This window comes from Agelaius phoeniceus, chromosome 1 (genome assembly GCF_051311805.1).
Source record: "Agelaius phoeniceus isolate bAgePho1 chromosome 1, bAgePho1.hap1, whole genome shotgun sequence".
Taxonomy (NCBI): Eukaryota; Metazoa; Chordata; class Aves; order Passeriformes; family Icteridae; genus Agelaius; species Agelaius phoeniceus.
This window is the reverse complement of record NC_135265.1, coordinates 30,679,926-30,702,939: the sequence shown is the minus strand read 5'-3', so window position 1 is coordinate 30,702,939 and position 23,014 is coordinate 30,679,926. Positions and strand designations below refer to the sequence as shown.

At 37.6% G+C, this 23,014-nt stretch overlaps 1 protein-coding gene across 1 annotated transcript in view; it reads right to left on the bottom strand.

Annotated features, from left to right (window-relative positions):
* Positions 1-13,562: 13,562 nt before the first annotated feature.
* Positions 13,563-23,014, bottom strand: part of AHR (aryl hydrocarbon receptor) — a 62,345-nt gene continuing 52,893 nt past the window's right edge. Inside the window, exons 9-11 of the mRNA XM_054639574.2 lie at positions 21,940-22,081; positions 19,885-21,163; positions 13,563-16,676 (exon numbers count right to left, since the gene is read on the bottom strand). Of these exons, the coding sequence (XP_054495549.2) occupies positions 16,521-16,676; positions 19,885-21,163; positions 21,940-22,081 (1,577 nt within the window). The 3' untranslated portion in view covers positions 13,563-16,520. The remainder of the gene's footprint in view (positions 16,677-19,884; positions 21,164-21,939; positions 22,082-23,014) is intronic.

The window sequence follows — 23,014 nt, the reverse complement described above, 5'->3', positions numbered from 1 at the left end:
ATCATAATGCTACACAAGTGTGCAAACATTACCTACAGCATAAAGTGACATACATGGTCATTATGGTCAGCACAAATAAAATGCAAAGGATGAAGCAATGAGGTGAAAGAAAAAACAAGTCAGCAGTGCAGTTTTCTGCTGTTTTGGTGAAGAATGTACACTTGCTCCATGCAGTGCAAGGCAACAGTACTACAGCAGGAACTCATCCAGAGCTGATGTCAGGTAAGAGCCTGAAAGATCAATAGCAGCCAAAACAGAACTGATCTGGGATTATGGGACTGCATGCTGAGAGGAGCAGGCCCTTAGGTCCTGTTGTTCCATCACTGTATGATCTAGATTCTCCTGCTTTGGTGGATAAATGATCATTGCCCAACCACAGTTAGGCCAGTAATTAGAAAATTTGTCCTAGCTATCAGAAGAATGCAGTGGTGCTTGATAAATTTTTGTATGGGATGACATGACCATATTCCTTTACCACCAAAGATCTAGTGCTGGTGACCTGGAAGTCCTTCTCAATTGATATCAGACAGCTGATTACACCAGACCAGACTCCAGTGTCTGAATCACTCTCCAGACTTCACTTGACTGTAGGTTGAGATCTTTGCTGATAATAATAATTGAAGTACTGACGAGTTCACAAGTAGATTCTAAAATTAGGCTGGTGCTGACTCCACACCCTTTCAATCTGCTGTTGTTTCTGTTGCACTTTTTTAATGTGTGAGTCAACATAGAGCTAAATAATGGCCATGCAGACTAGGTGGCACAGATCATTCTGATTCATCCATGAATCTGTAAATCAAAAGAAGTTTTAAATGCTCAATAAAATAGTCTCACTCATATGCTGAGGTCTGCATACATGGAATATGAAAACATTTTTTTTAACTCAACTTTAATTAAATGAAAGGGACGCATATTTAAGCAGGGACTCTAGAGAGGAGGTACATTTTATCACTGGGGTAATCTCCCCCGCTTTGGGCCAGCCCCATTACATGACTCAGTGCTTCACAAGTGAGCAAGCAAGAGTGCAGGTCTCCATTTCCATCGAGATCTAGTCACACTTATGGGAGAAGGGGAATGGATCACTTTGGAACAAAATCTGCCATTGCAAAGGCAATACAAGAAAACAAGTAACCTTTTCCATGGGAGCCCACTCATTGTCCATGCTCAAATCAGAAAGGTCCATCTCTAGCATCTTCTATGATTGCATCTGACTGTGTCAGGGGAGAATGGACCAGTGCTCTTCTGTGAGTACATCAAAGAAGTTACATTTCTTTGAGTCTATTTTGACATATTTGCCAAGACAGAAAAACCAGGAAATACATAGCAAAAAATGAAATATAGGAAATGGGACTCCAAACTAATTTACATTTACATTTATTTTTTACATTTTATTTTGGTCTGTGACTGAAAATTATTTGGATGCAGGAGATCATAGAAACATATCATATCTCAGGTTAGAAGGGGCCCATAAGGATTATGTTATACCCTAAGCCTTCATTTTTCCTGTTTGTGGACAAAGTACACTTCTTCCACTGCAGTAAGCAGAGGAAGTGACCATACATTCTAGTTCCCTTTTTGGTACCTAAAAGAAGACTATGAAACTAAATGAAATCATGCTAGCACTTTGTCTGATGTGACATTGTGTATATTCTTTTCTTCCTCAATGTAATTCAGTGGTTCTCAGCATACAGCAGAATCCAATTAAACTTAATAAATCATGATAAACATAGATTCAAGTAGGAAAGGGGACTTCCCCAAAACTAATCAAAGCAACAGAGAAAGACTACTTAATGGGTCAAGGGAATAAAGAAAATATTATGCTAAAATTATACTAAATACAAAGAAGGAGTCAGAAGACCTGACCATAACTGGCATATGTTGGGACTCAGATGTCAGAACATATCTATAATGTTCTGCAATGTTTAGAGTCTGGCACAAGTGGTCAGTGGCTCTATGACTTCAAATGACAGTCATCCCCAAGCAAGGTAAGTTGTACAGGAAAAAAACCCTTAAGTAAATGACCTTTCTGGGAAAGATCATGTTGGTATTTCAGGTAAATCAGACCGTGTTTATAAAGAAAAATGCAGTAAAACTTTAATGAATGCCTCTGCGTTTGGCAAAAAGCCAAAGAAAAATGCTGTACCATTGCTTTTCAGAGAAAGTGAAGTTATTATTCACTTCATGGGTGTGGGATAATTGTTCTGCGCTTCTTTGAAGCCAAAGTTTTTCATAGGCAATTTAAAGCATCAACTAAATTGCATGTGTTTTGAAAATAAAATACCTCTTCTATTGACAATACAGACATTTGGCCAGGAGGAATCTATAAAAGGAGCAGATTTATTAGAAGAAGCGATAGGAGGGTTTTCTAAAGATTAGAACTCTATAACATACAATTATTTGTTTTTGTCGATTCTTACTGCAACTATTCTAACAAGATTATTTCAGTGGTAATTTGGTTCCTATGTATGTATGTATGTATGTATGTATGTATCTAACTATCTATCTATTTATTTAAAACTGCCTGATTCCCCTATTAGCCCAGACCTTGGAAAAAGATAAGTCTCAGCCTTATTCACTTCATAGTGGAGATCCTCAGTACACCCCTTGAAACTTCTCTGCTCATATTTTAGCTTTATTTAAAGTTTACTTTTGGATAGATAGTCTGAATGATTTAATCACTTGCAACAACTAACATAAGAGTTTACATTCTGCACATGTCCCAGGTGAGTCTTTTCACATAGTTCTCAGAATTTTTTGATCAGTTAGTTTGTAAAACTATGAGGAATTGTCCACAGAATTTTTGGCCTGGTCAGCAAGCTTGTCTTTAGCCAATTACCTCATCTGCAAACAGAAAGTCTCTTTAGAATGAGAAATAGGAGATAAGAAGGGAACAGTTATGGCACAGGTTCTATTGGAAAAGTGGATGCATTATCTGTGAAAAATATCCAGCACTGTCCCAGCTAGCTGATGCTGCCCAGAAACATGCAAGACATATTCTTAAGGGATTGCAATCAGTTTTAAAAGACTTTGCTTGAAAAATACCTCTTAGAAAATATTCTTCCTCCTCACCAGGCCAGAGATCTGAAGAAAAAACAGTAAGCATAGAAAAGTAAGCTGAGTGCCAGCAATTCCAGCAGAGCTGAAGTGCTGGGATCACTGTATCTGGCTTTCATGCCTGCCTAAGGCAGCCTGTGCTGATTGCTGTAACACCCACTGGTACTGGCAGACAGCCTCATCCCTGTCACTGTGAAAGCTTTCTGGTTGACTTTCATATCCCCTGTCACAGGGAACAGGCAAGATGCCACTGGCAGCAACAAATGGGTGATTCCCAAGGACTTCTGCTCACAGAATACTAAGAAGCAGGATGCAAACTTGCTGAATGTGTTGGATAATTGATACAGTGAGTTTATATCGAAGGTTGAGCACCAGAGGCCAGAACAGATATGCTGTCATGGGGTCATATTTGGACATGAATTCTACACTTTCTGTAGTAAGAGGAGATTGGCAGTTTCTTGTACATAAAAATATAAGTTGCTTCTGCATTCCAGATGCTGTGGTGATACAATTAAGTCTTCCCAATTTTAAAAAGTTTTATCACAACAATATTGACCAGCTATGAGCACAAAAGGACGGTGACCTGGGGGTGGATTAGAACTAATAAGAAATTAAATTCAGTTTTGCCCTCCTGATTTCCATGTCTATGAGATGGTTTGTAAATCAAACTGATTGCCTATTAGCATGTTAAACAAATCCACATGCTGATCATGTCAGAATGTAAAAGGAATGTAATTTTTTATCAACTTTTTTCCTCCTAAGTGCTTCTCAACAACATGCAGATGCCTCAATGTGGTGGTGATTCCTATATCTGTAATAGGCACCAATTTCCCCTGGCCTACCAGCTGCTTCTGTAAAAGTCATGGAATTGCTTATGTAGATATTTTGGATAGCCTATAGCTAAAATGGCACTAGATGTCTGTGTTTTAGTCCTTGAATATCTTCCAGTGTGTCATTCATTGACATGCATAGGAGATTGAATTTAAGAGTTCCGAATTTTAAGATTTGTGTAACCACTAGCTATGTGTACTCTGAGTAATTAAATAGCTGATCTTGATCTTACACCCTAGTCATGCTCTTGATATTCTGTAAAATACAGAATAAAGCTACATCTAGCATTACATCTGGTAACAGATCTGCTCCATTTCCAACAGTGAAGTATTTCAAATAGTCACTTTTCATTACTCTGAGTTAAGAGTAAAGTGGATGATGACACTATCGCTGAGTGAGGAGGAAAAGATGCATACCAGTAAGACTGTGTCAGTAGATTGTGAATTGCTGTTTCAGCAGATTGCAAAGGTTTCAATTTCTCAGTGAAGGACAGGGATTACATTCTTTGAAACTACACAGATGCCAAGGAGAGGCTGAATGGTTGAGAAAAAATAAAATAGAAAGGAGGAACAACACAAAAGCTGATTTCTCCACCTGTAGAAAAGATAATCTTCCAAAGGTGTTTAGAAAATAAACTAATTTTTTGTTCTATTGCCTCAACCTCTTAAAATAGTATATAATCATTTATGAAAAACATCTGCCAATTAGTGGCAGGAATGAAATGTGGAAAGATCTGTGGTTTTGTGCGATTGTCATTATTTTCTACCTTCCCTTCTTTGATGCCAGAATAGTTACAGCACAGGTCAGAAAACTAAGGTTAAAAAAAACCCCACAGTCAATGTTTTCAAAGCTATAAATATTGATTTTTAAAATAGGCATAAGAGCTTTTCCCTGTTTTGCATGAATGACAATCATCTCCAGCTTCAGAGGCAGTAACCATTCCTGCTGGGATGAGAGAAAAGTTGGGAGACCCAGAGGTGACATTCAGAGCCAGAGACTGCCAGAATTGTTTTAGGTGTATATGGACAGTACAGCTATTTTTGCAAATACGTTCTGTATTTTTTCTACACGAACAGGCAGAAGTGATCTCTATCCTGAGGCACAGAGTTCCTGAGTAAGGTAGGCCACTTCTAAACTGACCTGACAACTTTAAACAAGGTAATTTTCTTACTTTGCAGACTGAACTAAATCCACTGTGACTGGGCCTCCAGGTGGAGAAGAACAGTCAGGGTACAGACACTGCCAGGGATAGAGGGGAAGACAGAAAGTAAGCGGGTAAATTTATACTTATCTTTTTGTTTGTTTCTCCCATAGGCCGAAAGGATTCCACAAAACATTGTCAGAAACATTTAGAAGAGGCAGATACAGGATTTCCCTGCAGTTTTTGCAAATAAGCTCAGATAACTTATGCTGCAATTTGACAAGTTCCATAAGGTAAATGAATATCATGAGCAAAGAAATATGTGTGTTCAGCTGCTGTGAAAGCATCTTGATGATAGCTGAGAACACCTGCTGCAGGCTGAGATATGACACACAAAGGCTGTCAGCTAGGGAGTAAACACTTTCCTTCTCCAATTCTTCTGGATGGATTTTGAAATATTTTTGTGAGTAATTTCCAAAGGTTTTGTATGAATTTCAAAAACACATCAAACCAAAAAGAAAACTCAATTTGGCAGGGAGCTATGGGCCCTTTAAAAGCACACGAGCAAGCTTCCACTCTTGAGCTGTGCACACATGTTTCTCCCACAGAATGAAAGGCCCCAGTCATGGACCAAGCAGAGTCATGAATAAAAGATGGGAGAAATCCAGTAAGTTATATAAATTGTTTGCAGAGTACCAGCTAGCTCAGTCTAGATCTGAGTGACTGACACTATGGCACCTCAAACTAACTCCCAAGGGCTGGATGTCCTATTACTCCCAAAGTTTCCTTAATATTTTAGTCTTTCTTCCACAGTTTTATCTAGAAGCTCCCTGTTGCCTCCTCTTCAGTCAGAAGAGATCTCCCTTTTTATCTCATTTTTTGGGAAATGCAGACTGTCAACTCTTCCAAAGTATGAACAAAACAAGGAATTCCTAGTGATGGAGAAAGAGACATTGGATAGGCATTTGACATGAGTTTTCAACATAATGTTTAGCAAAATCAAACCAATATAAATCTGGCATGCATAAGGAATTACCTCATACAAAAAGGAGGCAAGAGATTTTCCCATATATGTATGTCTCTAATATAATAAACAATAAATTCAACTAATGTCTCTTTGTCCAGTGCTGACATAATGGACTACATTCACTTTGAGAAAAAAATAAAAACAAAAACCCCATCCCCGCCCCCCTGCTTGTTGAAAGAAAAGGATTTCAAAACGCAATTAAAACAATGGGCTTGTGTTACAAGGGGAGGTTTTTATTGAAGAATTATCTTGTCAAGAAAAAAATAACAGCCGGTGACCCACCACTTCTGCTGGATCATTCTATTTCTTTTTTACTTTTCTCTTCATACAAATTATTTTATAGCATGGTATATGGAAATACCAGCCCCTGAATACAAACTGTTCCAATTGACCAAGGGTGATCATCAAGAAAGATTTTGTGGTGCGCCTCTCTGAAAGGCAGCTTCTTGAGATAACTATATAAAGACTAGAAGGAAGAAATAAAGAGGAGAAAAATAATAGGACAAATGAAGGGAAATCCTTCTCACAGGGAGAGCTTTTACAGGCCTACTGAGGTCTTGCATGAACAGGGTTTATCACAATCATGTAATCAGACAGATGAAGCTTTTCTACAACAATGAGGAATCCTGTTCTGTCAGTGCGAGGAAAGAGATGATGTAAGAGATCTTTGCATCATTCTGTGATCCATTAGTAATATTTCTGTTTACTGATGCAGTCGATGGAAGTTAATCAGATTATGTACTTCAAGCTCTGTGGTGAAGTAGCCATTTTGAAGGTTCCTGACTGATAAGCAGAGATTGAACAGTTTGATCACAAGCTATAGAAAACTCTAGGTTCATAGCTGTTTATGCAGCTCCCCAGGAAACACTCAGCAGAATGATGACATGACTTTTCATGAGCAGGGGAAAGAGCACAATATAGCTGTAATTCACAGCACCAGACTATTTTTAGTTTCCAGTGCTTAAAAAGCAGGCTTTGAGACATTAAGAATCAAAAAAATCAGAACAGGATGCAATTTATCCTGCGAGGCCAAAAATGTTAGCCTAAAGATCTCTTTAATGTGATCTTAATGGCACTGTACTGACATTCATCTGATGTGAATGATTTTATTTAGGCGGACTAACAAAAAAAATCTTGAAAGCCACAGAGCCTTCACTGTGGTTACAAATGAGTATGATCCCAGAAGCAGATAAGTAGCTGATTTGCTCCCAAATGTGCAGGATCTCAAAATACATTAATGGTGTGTGAGACTTTTTTAATCTCCAGCCAAGAGTTACTATTTTTTCTCCTTCTGCTACCAGGCAAAATGTGCCTGGACATTTTACAGTGTGTCATAAATTAAAGAACACCAAAGGGACCTTTTTTCTTTATTATAACAATCTACAAGAAAACCAGTCTGATTTTTTATTGTAAATAGAACAACATATCTGGTTTCTAATTCCAGCAAGCTGAGCAGCTAGTTGTTAATGTGGCACTGAAAAAGCATTTCATGCATGATTTAAGAAGCTGAGTGTAGGTAATTGTATCTGAAATTATACTGCTAAAAATATAGTATGGTAAATGAAAGGTCAAATACTAGCTCTTGAGGGATGGAAGAAGGGTCCTTCATCATTTATTGCATGCAATTCTTAAAGAAGTGTTTCTCAAGTTTTAAGTTACAACTAGGAAGTTATAAAAGGCTTCAAAGACGTAATGGGTGGAAGAAGTATGTACAAGTTGTATTCCTCCAATGTGGGGAGTGACAAGGGAACATGAGTGGGCTGTAATACTTGGCTGGGTATGTTTATCTTAGCCAGGGAATTGCTACCTACCTCTCACTGCTGGCAGTGGCTTGATTTCTCCTGGGCAGGAGAACTGACTCAGGGCTGCATGAAGATTGACAGCCCAAAATGTTGAGAAAGATTGCTTTGAGGGAAGATGTGACTCAGAAGAAACTGGAAAAGAGAGAGCACAACTACGGCCATGTTCTTAGCATGCAGGGGGCAGAGGAGGAAGAGTGATGACAAGGGACGATCCCAAGGCAGGTATCCTACTTGCCAAGTGTGTTGTAAGACAGATAGTCAATGCCTAAAAAAAAAAAAATCAATCTCTCCACTAAAACAGAATAGAGGACGGATATGAAACAATTCCCTTTCTGCTGCAAAGCAGGAAAAGCTGTTTAAGCTAAAACACAGAAACATGAATGTAAGTTATGTGTGTGATTTTCAGGGCTCTGAGCTGCTGTAGCAGGAACCACTCACTAACATGCCATGGGTAAAGACATCAGCTGCCAGAGCAAGGAACAGAGAGCAATAAGAAGTTGCAAAGAATGGTAGCAAAGAGGTTTGGAAAAACTACAAAAATCAGATAAGCAACTTAACAGCTGTTCAAATTGGGTCATATTACCCAATAGATTTTATCAATTGAGGGCTGCTGCTTAAGTCGTACCTCAAAGTGGACGAGAGCTGACCTAGCAGTTGCCACATCAGAGAAAAACAGATTCTAAAATAGTGTGGTATTTGCTTTAGGCATTAGGTGTTATAAATCATCCTGTTTAACCAACTTGTTGGAATTTTCTTTCTCACCTCCCCTCCCCCTTCCCCCTTAAATAACAACGGCTTGGTGATCTGTGTGTGCCAGCATGGGAGTCAGCTCATTTGGAACATCGAATAATTCCCATCAGTTATTCCAAGTTCCTGGGTGGAAGCTCAGCTGGTCTATTTGTTGTGAGGATCCACATTTGAATGCAGTCCTTCCTGCTGCCAGTTGGGCCCTGGCAGAAGGCTCATCCTAGAACAACAAGGCTGTTGCATAAGAAGGAGTCACCAGTCAGACAAGTCTGGTCTAGGAGCTTACAGTTGGCTCTGGGCCCTGTGGTGTGAAGAGCACTTAGCACTGCAGATCTCCCTGCAATGCCTGTTCAGGAGTTAAGAGTCTTGGCAGCAATTCTGAGCCATATTTGTCCTTTGTATATCCTATTAGTAACTTCAGCTACTGTGCAGTGCTGCTGCAGGAGTCTGGATGCTTTGTTCTCTGACAAAACAGGCAACTGCTCCAGCCATGAAGCAACTGTTCTTGCTCTACAGACTCCCACAGGCTATGTTCTTCACCTGCCTTTGCCATCTGTCAAAGTGATTTCAAGAATATACTTCAGCCCTTACTGCAGAAGCTACACAGTTGTCTTCCTGCAGAACCGGCAGCAACTAAAAACTAATATCTATATCTAAATAATATCTAAACAATAAAATCAAATCAGTCTCATTCTACTGGTATCTCTTGGAGCAGGTTCTGTAAGATTTATATGACCCCTGAGAGTGGGTAGGTAAGTGTGTCCATTAATACAAAAATACTCTAGTTCTATAAATAAATAAAAGCAATGAAAAATGTTCCAGTGGTAAATCCAGTCAGATCTGGATCTTTTGCCACATATTTTACTTTTGTCCAGATTCTAGCAATGGGCATGCTGACTTCAAAGCACTTTGAACTTCTACAAGTTTTGAAGTCACAGCTGAGTCAGAAAATCTGTGTATTTCTCATCTGTAGCAAAAAACATTTTAAATGCTGGTTTTAGATATCTGCAAAAAAAGGAAGGACTGGAACAAACTTGACAAAGTCACTTCAGAGTTATATTTGAGGGAAAAAGCCAGAGCTTAGAAGCATTTGATGAGGTTTATCTACATTCTTTAAACTGATCATTTCCACATTTTTGCTGCTTAATAATAATATTCTTGGTCTGAAGGTCCTACGATTGTTATTTTACTTTGCAATATTAAAATTGAAATACAAAGTTAGCAAAACTTTTCTTTGCCTGAGAACTTCCCTTTATTTATTTTATTAAGAACTATAGAGGGACTAAAAGTAGACTTGAGCCATAAAGCTAAGTACATAAAAGCTCATGTAGTGATTATAAATCTAGGTCTGAAGTTTAACGCAGATCCTTCTTTATACTGAACGAGGTGTCACAGGCTCTTATTAGCCTTTCAAGTTCTGATTAGATGCCAGTATAATTAAAACATTCTTTGGCACATGATCATGTGCCTTCACGATCACAGGCTGCTCTGTGTGCATGCATGTGCACGTTACACAGAGCTGCTGCCACCACCCACCAGGGACTCACAAATGCTGCACCGCTCTGTTCAGCAATTTTGGGTACTTCTGCCAGCAAAGGACTGCTCTATTTTTTATAGCGATTGGCAGTGCTGTGAAGTCCTGACCAGCTCTTGGCACTGCATTTGGAGCTCCACTGGCAGAAAGTCATTCTGCACTTACTCTACAGTTCCATTTATAACTTGGAAGAGCAACTTGCATGTTCTGTAAAAAAAACTTCTGGGAGACAGCTATGATCATAATGTTGAAGAGAACTTTCAATATTTGTGCTTTTAAAAACATGTATGTCAGTATGGACAGCTAAAATCAAAGAGAATAAACTCTCCAATGAGACCATGTGTAACAGATTTCAGTTGCAGAGATCCTTCATCTACTGCAGATGTAAAACCAAGTATGAAGCTAGCTTTTTTTTTTGTTTGCAGGCTTTTATGTCTAAACCTCCATCCAAAATTGATTACATTTCTCCCCTCAAGAGAATGAAAAAGATGTTAATGACAAGCTGAATGAATGTCCTAATTGCTGGGCCGCAGACTATCCTGGGAATCCAGCACCTCCTCCTGAGGAATCCAATTGTCTTAAGTGCATGTCCTAGATCCTAGACCAAAGGATACATCCCTTGCTCTCTCGCTCTCTCCGTTATTCATGAACTACTTAGTCCAAGTGGAATGACTTTAAAGGAGAGACTTTTTCATTTCAGAATATCCTGCGAACCACTGTGGAGACCATTTCTTTCACATCCAAACTCCAAACAAGGTAGAGGATGGAGCTAACTTGTTTTGCTTTCACATTAGCTCCTTTTGGCAGACTTTCTGGCTGCTTTCTCTTGGACAAATTTTCTCGGTATGTTCTGAAAACCCTTGCAGGTTTGGGCCCCACAGAGATGCAGGAAACACCTGACATGCAATTTTGAGGGCTTGGTAGTCACGTAGCTCAGTATTGCCAGGATCTGAGCAGTTATGGAATAATCAAGGCAGCCAAGTAAGGACTCTGAAGATTTAAAATTTGCTCTTTAAAAAAATATGGATTATAATTTAGAAAGTAGAAAAGAATACAAATACCTTTAAACATCTTTTAAGTCCACTGAGAATGACACCATCCTTTCTCCTCCTACAACTCCCCCTCAAAACTTTAATGACAAGTGTCACAAATTATTTTCATAGTTTCTTCTAATTTAGCTCTTACTTTTACTAAAAAGGAGTCAAGTTCTTCAAGTTGTTCATACCATATAGCAACAGAAGCCCACTACTGTGTGTTGTGGGAAGTCTGAATGTCCATAACCAGCAAAAATGAGAAAATTTGATCAAAAATTTTCATTCTGTAAGAATGGGAGGAACTTTTACATTTATTATTATTATTCCTATTATGCAGCATGAAGGATTCCCATTAGTACAAACATCCCTCAGGCATCCTCTACTGTTTTTATAATTTTTTTTCAGTAATGAAACTTCTCAAACTTATTTTTTATAGATTTCAGACATTCAGATGATTATGATCATATACAGCCTTCAAAATGTGTAAAAATATCTGTTGAAGTTATTAATTTTAAGTTATTTTAGTAATTAATACAAGTTATAAGCAATTACTTAGTACTAATACTTATACTAATACTATTACTTAGTACTAATTACTTATATGTTTATTTGCATCCAGGCCGATTCAAATGAAGATAAGAGCCTGTTAGCTTCAGCATAAATCATAAAAAAGTTTAATGTTGAGGGAGCTCTCCTTTTCTCAAAGACTGCCTATTTTGGAAACTAAGTGTATACATCTTTATTTAATACTAATAACATTGTGTGTTGGGCATCAAATAGAAAAGTCAGGTTATTAAGAAGAAAACTCATTATCTCACATGACTAATCACATCTTTGATTTCACATATTTGGTTGGATCTTCGAAATTTTCTCACTTAGATACTGATGCCTTAATACTATAGTTCTTTTTCACTTGTCAGGAAGACAAACTTGAAGAGATAAGAGGATTTATAGAATGTGGGTTCACCAGAAAAATCAATGCACCAGAACTTACTAGACTGAAAGAATGGATGTCTCTCTGTAGACCTGGCTCAGATTCATTGACAAGCAATCAAAGCAAGCATTGCTTCCTGAAGGGAGCAGGAATGAAATGGGTGAAACTGAACAGTGCCCCGCACTGGAAATTACGTGTTGAGATTGTGCAAAGTATACAATGGGTGGAATTTCATCTTTAGTTTTAGATGTCAACTTACATTTTGGATGTCTAAAGATGTTTCGGTCTTGTATTACTTAGTTAGAACTACAAGTGTCAGCTAGTAGGGAAGGATGCCTGGGCAGAGAGGAAAGAAGGCAGGAAGATAATTTGCTAAATTAATAAATGACAGAATGAAAATATTAGAAGTAGAATCGGACTCTTACTCTAGATAGTAGAATTTACTCTACTTAGAAAGCCAGTTCTCAGATAAACAAAACCACCTGAGAATAAAACAGCTCTCAGTTTAAGTGTGTGAGTGGGAAACATGGTTCTTCACTAAGAAGATCTCCAAAATAGCTATTTGGAAAAGCTCCCCTCTGACAGAGCCTTGAGTAAGATTACGACTTCTGTCAACAAATTGCCTGAGATTTTGATACAGTGCCTACTGCTGGTTTGGTATCACTATGGTTGTTAACCTTCATGCTGATTACAGCAAAGAAAAAACTTCATAAATCTTTAAGAAAATGGCTTTCTGCAGAAGAAAGTATCTCCTTCCTTCAAACAAAAGGACAGTAAGGTCCTATACTGCTGGGAACAGGTTGATATGTGGCTTGAAGGTGTACTTTTAATAAATGCAACAGACTACAAAGAAAAGGATAACCAGTGTTGCTTATATTATTGCTTGATTATTTCCAGATGTTACCTTATAGATTTGCAGTCTTGTTGAATTATCTTGTATCTTAGCATGTGTCTTTGTGCAGTGCAAGAAAAGTAAACAATAGTACTGACATACAGAGTTCATAGCCTCGTATTGATTCCGGATAAGACATTTGTCTTAATACACTTTACAAGACAATGGTGTAGTTCCAGCCAATTAAATTATTGCCCATCATGTCACTAAACTGAAAAACTGTTGTAAATTTGGTAAACTGCATAGGGAATTACAGTGCAACATTTGATTTAGCATTACAAACAATTTAAAAGATTATCACGCAAAGCCAAAAGAGCACACAGGAAACAGTAATATTAGCAAATATTATTAGAAATAAACAAATTGTTTTCTTAACTTAATGTCATTTTGAACTAGCAATAAACAGTAAATACCAGTGTAATGTACCAATTGCCAGCTCCAGATCACAAAAAAGAACATGCTTCTTTTCAGCAGCATCAATGCAGAAATCTGTTCCTGCCTCAGCACTGTTCAACTGTTAATTTACTGTGAGTAAGCAATGAATATAAGAGCCTTCCAACTACTAATTGTGGCTTGCTATTTACAAACTTTATTTATAAACTCATTTTCATGCAAGTATAAAATACTAATTCCATGGACAAATACACATTTGTTCACCACTCTAAATTATATACATTGTATTTGCATCTAATATTCAGAGAAGTGCAAAGTCCACAGTGACGTAAAGAACAAGTTTTGTAAACTATTTTAGATGACAAGCTCTCAAAAGATATTAGTAACCATACAATAAGGTATTTTTTGTATACTGCTGAAATCAAATATTTTTGTAGTAAAAGAACATACATTTCAGCTACATTCAAGTGAATATTTTATTACCATGTATTATGTCTTACAAACTTCAGTGGAGATGAGCAAGAGCGCTACAGAACCATACCTTAACGCAAGAGGTGTATTGCATGGTATGTGCAGGCATAGCCAGGGAGAGAGGAGGACTGGAAAGGAAAACAAGGTAGTAAAACTTGTACAAAAATGGACAGTAATACTGACTAACACTGGGTTATAATCTTACTTATAACAGACCTGAAGGGGTAATAGAGATCCAATTCAGAAACACCTGTGCACTGTAGGTACAGTTTGGTGCAGATCAAGAGTGCACTAATACAGTCAACGTTGTACGCGTAAGATAATGCACAAAATACGCTGATATGCATATAAACAACTAACTTGTTTACATTAAGTAGGGCAGCACTCCTGTAGTACTGCATCCTTGGCACTTAGTGATAGGACAACATGTATTTGGTTTAACTAAATTCATAAACAGGATATATAATGGTTTGTAAGATGGAACACATATATTATCCCTTTCAACCTGGTTTTACAGCATTTTTCCAATTTTCCAGTTCAAATGCAAACATGACACACTAGCTAGATATGGAAGACATTTCAGATGTTGGCTTAAAACACCACCTTCAACTAAAAAAAGACAGAATCAAGGATTAATTCAAATTATAGAAAGTGAATTTGTTACTATTGTCTTGCGCAGAAAACAAAATCTGAAACATGGGGGAAAAAAGTGGCCTTATAAAAAAACCGACAATGTCTTTATGGGCTTTTCCTGAATAGTAACTGCTTCCTTAATGTCCCTTTCATATATGCTAATTTCACTTAAAAGAACTGCTGAATTTATTGATCCGAAAAGTTGTAACTGAGATAGAAGTTTGGCATCATGTATCATATCACATAGAATGGAAGAAAATATGCTCTTCTTCAAAGAAAGCATGTTTCAGCTATGAAAGGATTCCAATTTTAAGTGATTGTCCTTTATTAAACAATATTAACAACTATCTGGAGGGAGCCAATTTACTTTTGCCTGTTTCAAACAAACTGGTTAAATTGCCATTTTACATTATATATAACAAATGTAATAAAATTGTTCTTAACATATAACGATGTAATACTTTAAAATTAACTGTTTAAAATATTTTACAAAGACATTTTATTATATATGAACTATACAACACACAAGAGTATGAAATATTTTGAACATATACACATTTCTGTATTTTTCACGTAGATTATTATTTTGCACCAAACATTGGTGTCTGCAATTTTACAGTCCTCAGTTAAAAGTAAAACAAAACCCCAGAATGTTTAGTGGATATGCTTACTTTGGGTTTTTTCCTGAAAATAAAGACTATTGCAAGGAGAATTTCTCTAATGATTTTTTTCTTTCCTCAGTTTCATAGTTTGCACAAAGCTTCCCAAATGGATCAACATACACAAGAAGCATAACCTCTCTGTTCTTTGCAGTGCAATTTGCCAGGGATAAAACTGAAACCAAACTGATACTTTCCCCACTATTAACATTGAAAATTGCAGTCAAAATAATGTCAATGCCAATCACTATTGAGATTCCTTTACCCCTTTCATTGAAAATGCAATCCTTTTCAATATCCATTTTAATGAAAATATTTGCATAGAGCAGCCTTGTATTATTTCTAAAGAACATTATGAGCATTTTAACACAAGATAAGGCACATGTTTTTCAGCATTTATAATCTAAAACTAATCCTGAGGATCTGCTCCTCCCCCTCAGCAAAATCTGCTTTTTTAATATACCCTGTATTACCTGAAGAAAGCAGAAAAGCAGTATAGAATAAACTCAAATTCTTTAGCTGAACTAAATTCAGAACATTAACAACTCCTGATAATAGTGTAACAAATCCACAGATGAATTAAGTCACTTTCTAAACAAATAATTGTTAGAGGGAAAGAAAAAAAGATGCAGCCAGTAGCACTGTTGATGTTAGCTAAAAGTTCACATACTAGAGATGACATTTATAGTGAGTTTTGCTAAAATAAGCTCCCATCAGAAACAAGGTAGCTAAATTGTGAGGCACTTAAGGTTGACATGAAAAGGAGGAATGCAAGGGGTCTGTTTCATAGAAAACCTGAAGTTGCATATCATATCCTTGTATTAAGCCTTCTATTAAAGTGCTAGAAATGGAGACTTAAAACAAAAGGATTCAAATACAAAATAAGTGATTACAGAGCTTAGTATGCATTAAAATTAAGTGCTTTTGATTCTCATGAATTTAGAGCTTTTTAATAGTTTTTAAAAAATAAAGTCTGGAAATAATCCACATGTGAATCACCTTCCTTGTGCCATCAATGCTATTTGTAAAGTGCCCAATTATTTTCTAAACAACAAAACCATTTGCCTTATCTTATGTTGTACAGCATGACATAGTCTGTAGTATGTATGTAATCCATACTGCAAGGACACAGTCAGCCTGATGGAAAACAGCACATGCATACTTTAAATCAGAAGATTTAATTCCGCCTGTCATTCTAAGAAGCCAGGTCTTAAATTACATATCCACCCGTATATAGTGCAACCAACCTCATATTCTCAAAATGTAATTTAGCTGTTCAAGTCTGACACTCAAAGAGAGACATATCAAGCTTTTCCTCAGAGCAACCTGATGCCCAGACAAAATCACAGATGGAGCTCTAGATCTGAATCACATAAATCCACTAGATGCCAAATCTGAGAAGGATCTGGGTTCTTTTGGATGATGAAGAGGCTGAAGATGTGTGGCAGTCTGTGCATTACTGATCACATCTAACTGAGAGGGATATGATTCATTTACATTTCCTCCATTGAAACCATTTTGGAACTGGCAGGAAAAAAGAGAATATAAATGGTTAGTATAGGAAACTAATTTATTAATAAGTATTTAAAAATCCTCCTAAAGACACACTGGATGAAATAATCTTAAAATATATTGATTAGCTTTGTTTTTTTAATGATGATTAATGATAATATCATTTGCATTAAAATAGGGACTGAATCATCAGTGAACTTTATCCATGTTGAAGTCAATGGGAGCCCTACTTCTGGCTAAGCAAAGAAATAACTCTATTATCTAAAGTGCAATAGACTTTCTATTTCTAGAAAGTACAGTTTGAGAACTCCTCATTGTCACATCCAGCTGTTACATTTTAAAAGCAACCTATTTACATCTTTCCGTGCCTGCAGTGGGATCCAGACATAACAGCTCCTCCAGGAATGCACATGCAGTCCTATCCATAAGCTGAAGCATACTGTGAGCAATCCACTGCCTGAAATGTTGCAGGGTGGGCTTTTTGACAGTCTTCATATTGACAGTGCCAAGCAAAAGCAATGAATGGCTTTCATCAGTCTTAACATAATTGTTCATAGGATTATTTTAATCACCTAATGTAATGCTTCCTGTCATGCTGTGGACTTTATCTACAAAATACTCCATTCGGTCATGCAAAGAAAATACAACAAAGTATTTTAAACATTTCCATCATCTCTTTGGGAGTAGCTTATATCATAAGTACTCATTCCTTCAAGGTTTGTCTTTAAGAACATGTCTTACACATTCATTCATCCATTCATCTATCAAATTATGCTGGGTATTAGCTCTTTTTTCTTTTTTCCTTCTATGCAAGCATTGAAATTTGACTATGTGCACAATTCTTTGACTGTGCACAATTCTTCTAACTTTTTAACAACAAGGCTATAGCCATGTGAATTTTGTTTTTAATCAAAGCTGACATACTTTTAAGAGTACACACAAGGATTGTTTCTGACAGAAGCAGGTTATTTCAATATTCTTCATTAATAAGATGACCACACTCATTAAATTTTTTAAGAACGCTCTCAACATAGAATCAAGTACCTAGGAAGGTTTCTCCTGCTTAATAAAGGAATACTGATCCTAAACAAGCAGCCAAATAATCACAAGCCTTTCTGTTGTTCTCCATCACTGAAAGGGATTTCAGACTGCACTGGCTATGCTCCTACCACAATTACAAGATAGGCAGAAAGTCAAGGCACATGACCACAACAGACCCTTCTGACTTTCTAATTCCATTGTCTTTTCATGGAGAAATCAATGGGAGTTAGAAGTCTGAAAAGATACCAATCACAGCTTACATAGTGACATCTGTCCTCTCTCTGGACTCCAACCACTGACAGGGATGTGAGTGTGCTAAACCCAGCCACCAAGACAGCCCTGCTTTGGTTTGGCTGTGTGAATGTGGGCTCAGACAGCAGTATCCTTCCTATCTGCTTAGTCACACAGGGCTTCTGCTCATGCAGTGCTACTCAGCCCCATGCTGCACAGGAATACCCTAACAAGAGGGGCTGAATTTGCCTCTGAACAACTTAAGTAAGCACAATTTTTCCACAAAGTGGCCTTTGATAATTTTGTTTTACAACAAACTAAAAGTCCTATTACTATTGCATCACAGCATGCTAGTAAATAGGAAGTAATAAACATCATTTTTTCAGAGGTGCTGTCTTAATCACTAAACTTTTTATAGATAGAAGTGAAGTAAATGCAGGGAAGAAAATAAAAAAAAGGATCCTAACAAAAATTATTAAGGAAGTGTAACAACAAAATAATCTGCAAAATAAATGCAATTAAAACCAGCCATTAAAAATAAAAAAATGGAATTGAAAATGTAACATTTGTTCAAAACTATGCATCACATTAGTGCAGCTTTTGTGTAAAGAGTAATGCTTTGTTATTATAAAGAAAAACTTGGATGGCCCTGGAGCTGCTCTGAAGCCCTATTAAGAAGCACTGAAAGACTAAACACCGAGCACAGCCAGGCAAGGCACAGCCAAGTCGTGCTCAAGTTTGCACAGTGCAGTTTCTCAAAGTCACTTCATGCAATTTCAACCTCAGGGAGAAGCCATTCATCATGCTGAACTGTGCTATAATTTAGGTAAATTTCTGCAATTCTGCAATTGCATTCTTTTCAGCAGTGAAGCAGTTTTAAAAGGGGAATGTTTCGTACTTGTATTAAGCATGTTAAAAATGGATATGCTCTAATTGCATTCCTCACCTTTGTCTTGCATAGGTTAAATGCCACTTAATACTTTAATTCTGTAAATGCTTATGCATGTGCATAAGCATTTGCAGGATCAGTACTCCAGAACATTAACTCATTGAGATAGAACAACAAAAAATAAGAATCATGAGTCTGTACTCTAGCAGCATTAACAGATATAAAGGGTACCACAGAAAGTACTTCAACAAAGATTATTCAGAATCAGGAACTAGCAATTGAATTTTGTTTCTAAGTTAATTTTACTAATGAAGAACAGTATTTACAACTGCAGTCTGTGCTCCAGCCAGGATCCTCTCTTCTATGACTTTTATTGTGCATTCTCTTGGGTGAAAAAGGACCAGATTATTTTACTGTGACTATAACTTTTTCCAACTCTTTTTTCTTCTGCAGTTAATTTAGACAGCAGCTTGAGGAACAAGCTGGCTTTCACTCATAGCAATATATAAAAACTTGGGTTTTGCAGTAACATTGTGTATAGGAGTGAAACAGTTCATATTTCAGGCCATTTTTATGATACTATAATCTAATGCTTTCACTAATCCTAAAATCATTGAGGAATCTGAGTAGCTAGACAATATTCACACTTCAAAACCATTTTTTTTTGGATCCTTACAACATATTTAATGAAAACAAAATGATATAAGCAAACTCAATTCCTCTATAAAGGGTTTATTAGCAAATTCCAAAACTTGGAATTTGCTAATATATTTGCTTCTATCAGGAAAATTACTGGTATAGTACCACAGACTAGTTAATTCACTCTTGATAAATACTGCTAAAGAGAGCTATGAGACTGCAGGTACACATATATATACACTTGAACAAATACAACTCTCTTCACTCTAAGGAACAAATAAAGCAAAGACATCCACACACTGCTAAGCCAGCCATGTCAAACTCAGCAATTCAGTCACAAACTCTGCCCCCCAGCAGTCACCCAAAACAATATAAACTCGATTCAAAGTGCAAGCAGTGCAGCAATGCTGTTTACCATACCTTGTTCCCCAAGGTTTGCTGCTGTTGATCTGTCATCACAGGATCATACTGCATTTGATCCACGCAGCTGGGCTGTGCCTCCTGCGTGCACGGGTACATGGAAACAGCGCCTGCATAGCATGTTTGAGGAGTCAGCATAACCGACTCAGAGTTTATCCCACACTCAAGGTTTTCAGGGACTTGCTGCAAACAACTGAGAAAATCCTCAAAGTTGGAAGAAGCAGAATAGGTCGATCCGTCAAAACCTGCTGCAGAAAAATCCATCTGAGAAAAATTAGAAAGCTGTGGCATCATCGCTGTGGGTTGCTTGTAAGGAACAAAGTCTTGCCTACACTCATAAGGGGAAGTGTTAACTTCTGACTTGTAAGAGAACTCAGATGTACTGGCATGCATGCCAGGGAACATGTATTGCTGGGGCTGCTGCTGTGAGCAGATAAGAGGCATGCCAGAGCTCCAATTTGTGAACATCCCATTGACTTGCATATGTTTCATCTTTTGACACAGCTGCTGTTGTTGCTGCTGCTGCTGCTGTTGTTGCTGTTCCACAAGCTGCTTCTGGTGCTGATGAAGTTGATGTGGATCTAAGTCTTGCTGTACCATGCAACCTTCATTCTGGACCAAGGGCTGCTGCTGGTTACAGTCTGAATATAAGAAGTCAGATTTATTTAAGGAATCCTGAACATAAGTCAGGATTTCATCAGTTATGTTGATGTCCCCAATATCATCCACATCAGATAACTCAGTTTTAAAAAACTCTTCATCCTGCTGAATACACTTTAGATCTTCAAAGTCAATACCCAGATTTTTCATGATGCTGTACAAATCACTGGTTTTGTTATCCTGAAAGAGGGCTGCACTGTCTTCAGGAAGTGGAACAGTGCTGTCCTGGGAACACTCCATCAGCTCCCGTTTGAGAATGTTGTGATTTCCCGCAGGTAGGAGATTGTCTGTCCAGCCACTGCTAACAACACCACCCAGTTCATCCCTACTGTCTGCAAAGAAATTCCGCTCAAAAGAAAGTTTATGTGAGGCTGGAGGGCAGAGATAAACAGACTCATCTTGCCTTAACATGACACCTAGGAGGGAGTTTGGATCCACAGAGTCATCGTGTAGCGCTGCTTTGGCTCCTTTTCCCACTGTGCTTTTACTCTTCGGTTGAGAGGGGTCCATAAGGCTCGACATAGGGAAAGATACCTCATATAACACAGCCTCACCCGTGGCAAACATGAAGGGCAACTTCATGTTACGCTTCCGTAGATGTTCTGCCCCTTCTTCATCTCTGAAAATAAATCAGATATGTAGCATGGTACTGCAGTAATAAACAGTTATTCTAATCTTTTTGTCCCATGGAATTAACATAAAAAATGAACTATTCTATTTGTAGGCATTTTTCGAATTCCTACCTATTCCAGCTCAACTTAGCTGAGTTAAACCAAGAGGCAGATTATGAAATAAGGAGCTTATGACTGTAATACCACATTTACATATTACATTTGTAATTAAATCTAGACAGCATACACCATTTTCTGTGCATTATGGGCTGAAATGAAAACAAGTGGGCTTTGTTCCATGCATTAAGCTTTTCTTGGTATAGCAAGTAAATCAAAACTTGAAGTATCAGTTTTTCTCCATTTTACAGACTCCTTAGCAAAAATGATTTAATCTATTTAACAAGGCTGAGTTCAATTGATGCAGAACTTTGTTCAGTACTAAAATTCAGGACTGAATTTGTTATTTGTTACTCCTACACAACTGCAGCTGGATTTCTCAGGTTTTGCTCATTGGGATTGAATGTGGTGCATGGAACAACTTCATGCTTCTGCTGCTGACCTTTTTCTTTCTAAGAAATACATTTGTCTGAAGTTTTATGCAAAAGAACTATGCCACAAGTTCTGAAATACCAGAATTTTCTACATGTTTGTTAGCAAGAAAGAATTTGGGGAAATTGGAATATAAAGGGTAATAATTTAAAACCAGAAATGCCTTTGTGAATATAAACAGCCTCAAACTACTTTTTAGTTTGGAAGCATACTACTTTATGAACTGGTGACTTACGTAAGAGGTCTTTGCGTGGCAATGATGTAATCTGGTCTTCCATTTTTGTAGACAAGCCGTGCATTTGCCTGCACCCAGGCCCATCGATTTTCTTTGGTTAGAAGCCTAAATACAGTCATTCCACTCTCACCTGTCTTCATCACTAAAGAGTAAGCATACTGTTTACTGTCCAGCAAACAAATCATGAAAACATGCATGTCATGAAAGAAATCCCATCTGTAGAAAAATTTTACAAATCTCATGTCCTCAATCGCCCAATTTGGTGTGGCACTAATGCATTCCCAGTGATTCAGGATGAGTGATCACTTCAAGATGTCTAATTTACTCATAAAATAGAAGTCAAAACTGCAAATATATCTGCTAGAGATTGGTAACTTTCTATATGGGGCTTTGTCCATTATTTCTTCAATAACAGAAATTAATAAATACTAAAACACGTAAATGGCAAAAGCCCAAGTCTCTCTCACCCTCATAAAGCGGCTATTACTTTAACATTTACAAAACACATTAGTTCTGAATGCAATCCTTTCACATTTTGACTGGTTTATGCACAGGTCAAATGTGCATAAAAATGTAGTTAAAAATCTTATGTTTCATTCCCACTACCACTAACAATGCTTGATAAACATACTCAATTTTCACAGTACATTTCTGTACTGGGTTTGTGTGGCCAGGTTTTGGTAATGACAGGAGTGCTACAGGGGTGGCCTCTGTAAGAAGCTGCTAGAAGCTTCCTCCATTTCCAGCAGAGCAAATCCCTAGCAGCTCCAAGGTGGACAGGTTGCTGGGCAAGTCCGGGACAATTTGTGATAATGCCTCTGTGATAACATTTGAGAAAAAAAAAAGTTACTGTGTAGATACAATTGTGGCCAGAGAAGAGCGGGTTGAGAATATGTGAGAGGAACAGCTCTGCAGACACCAAGGTCAGTGAGGAAGGAAGAGCAGGAGGTTTCAGAGCTGAGACTCCCCTGCAGCCCATGGTGCAGAGGCTTTGCCATGCAGAACCATGGGGACGCAGAGATTCATCCACCTGCAGTCCATGGAGAAGACCCATGCCAAGGCAGGTGGATGCCTT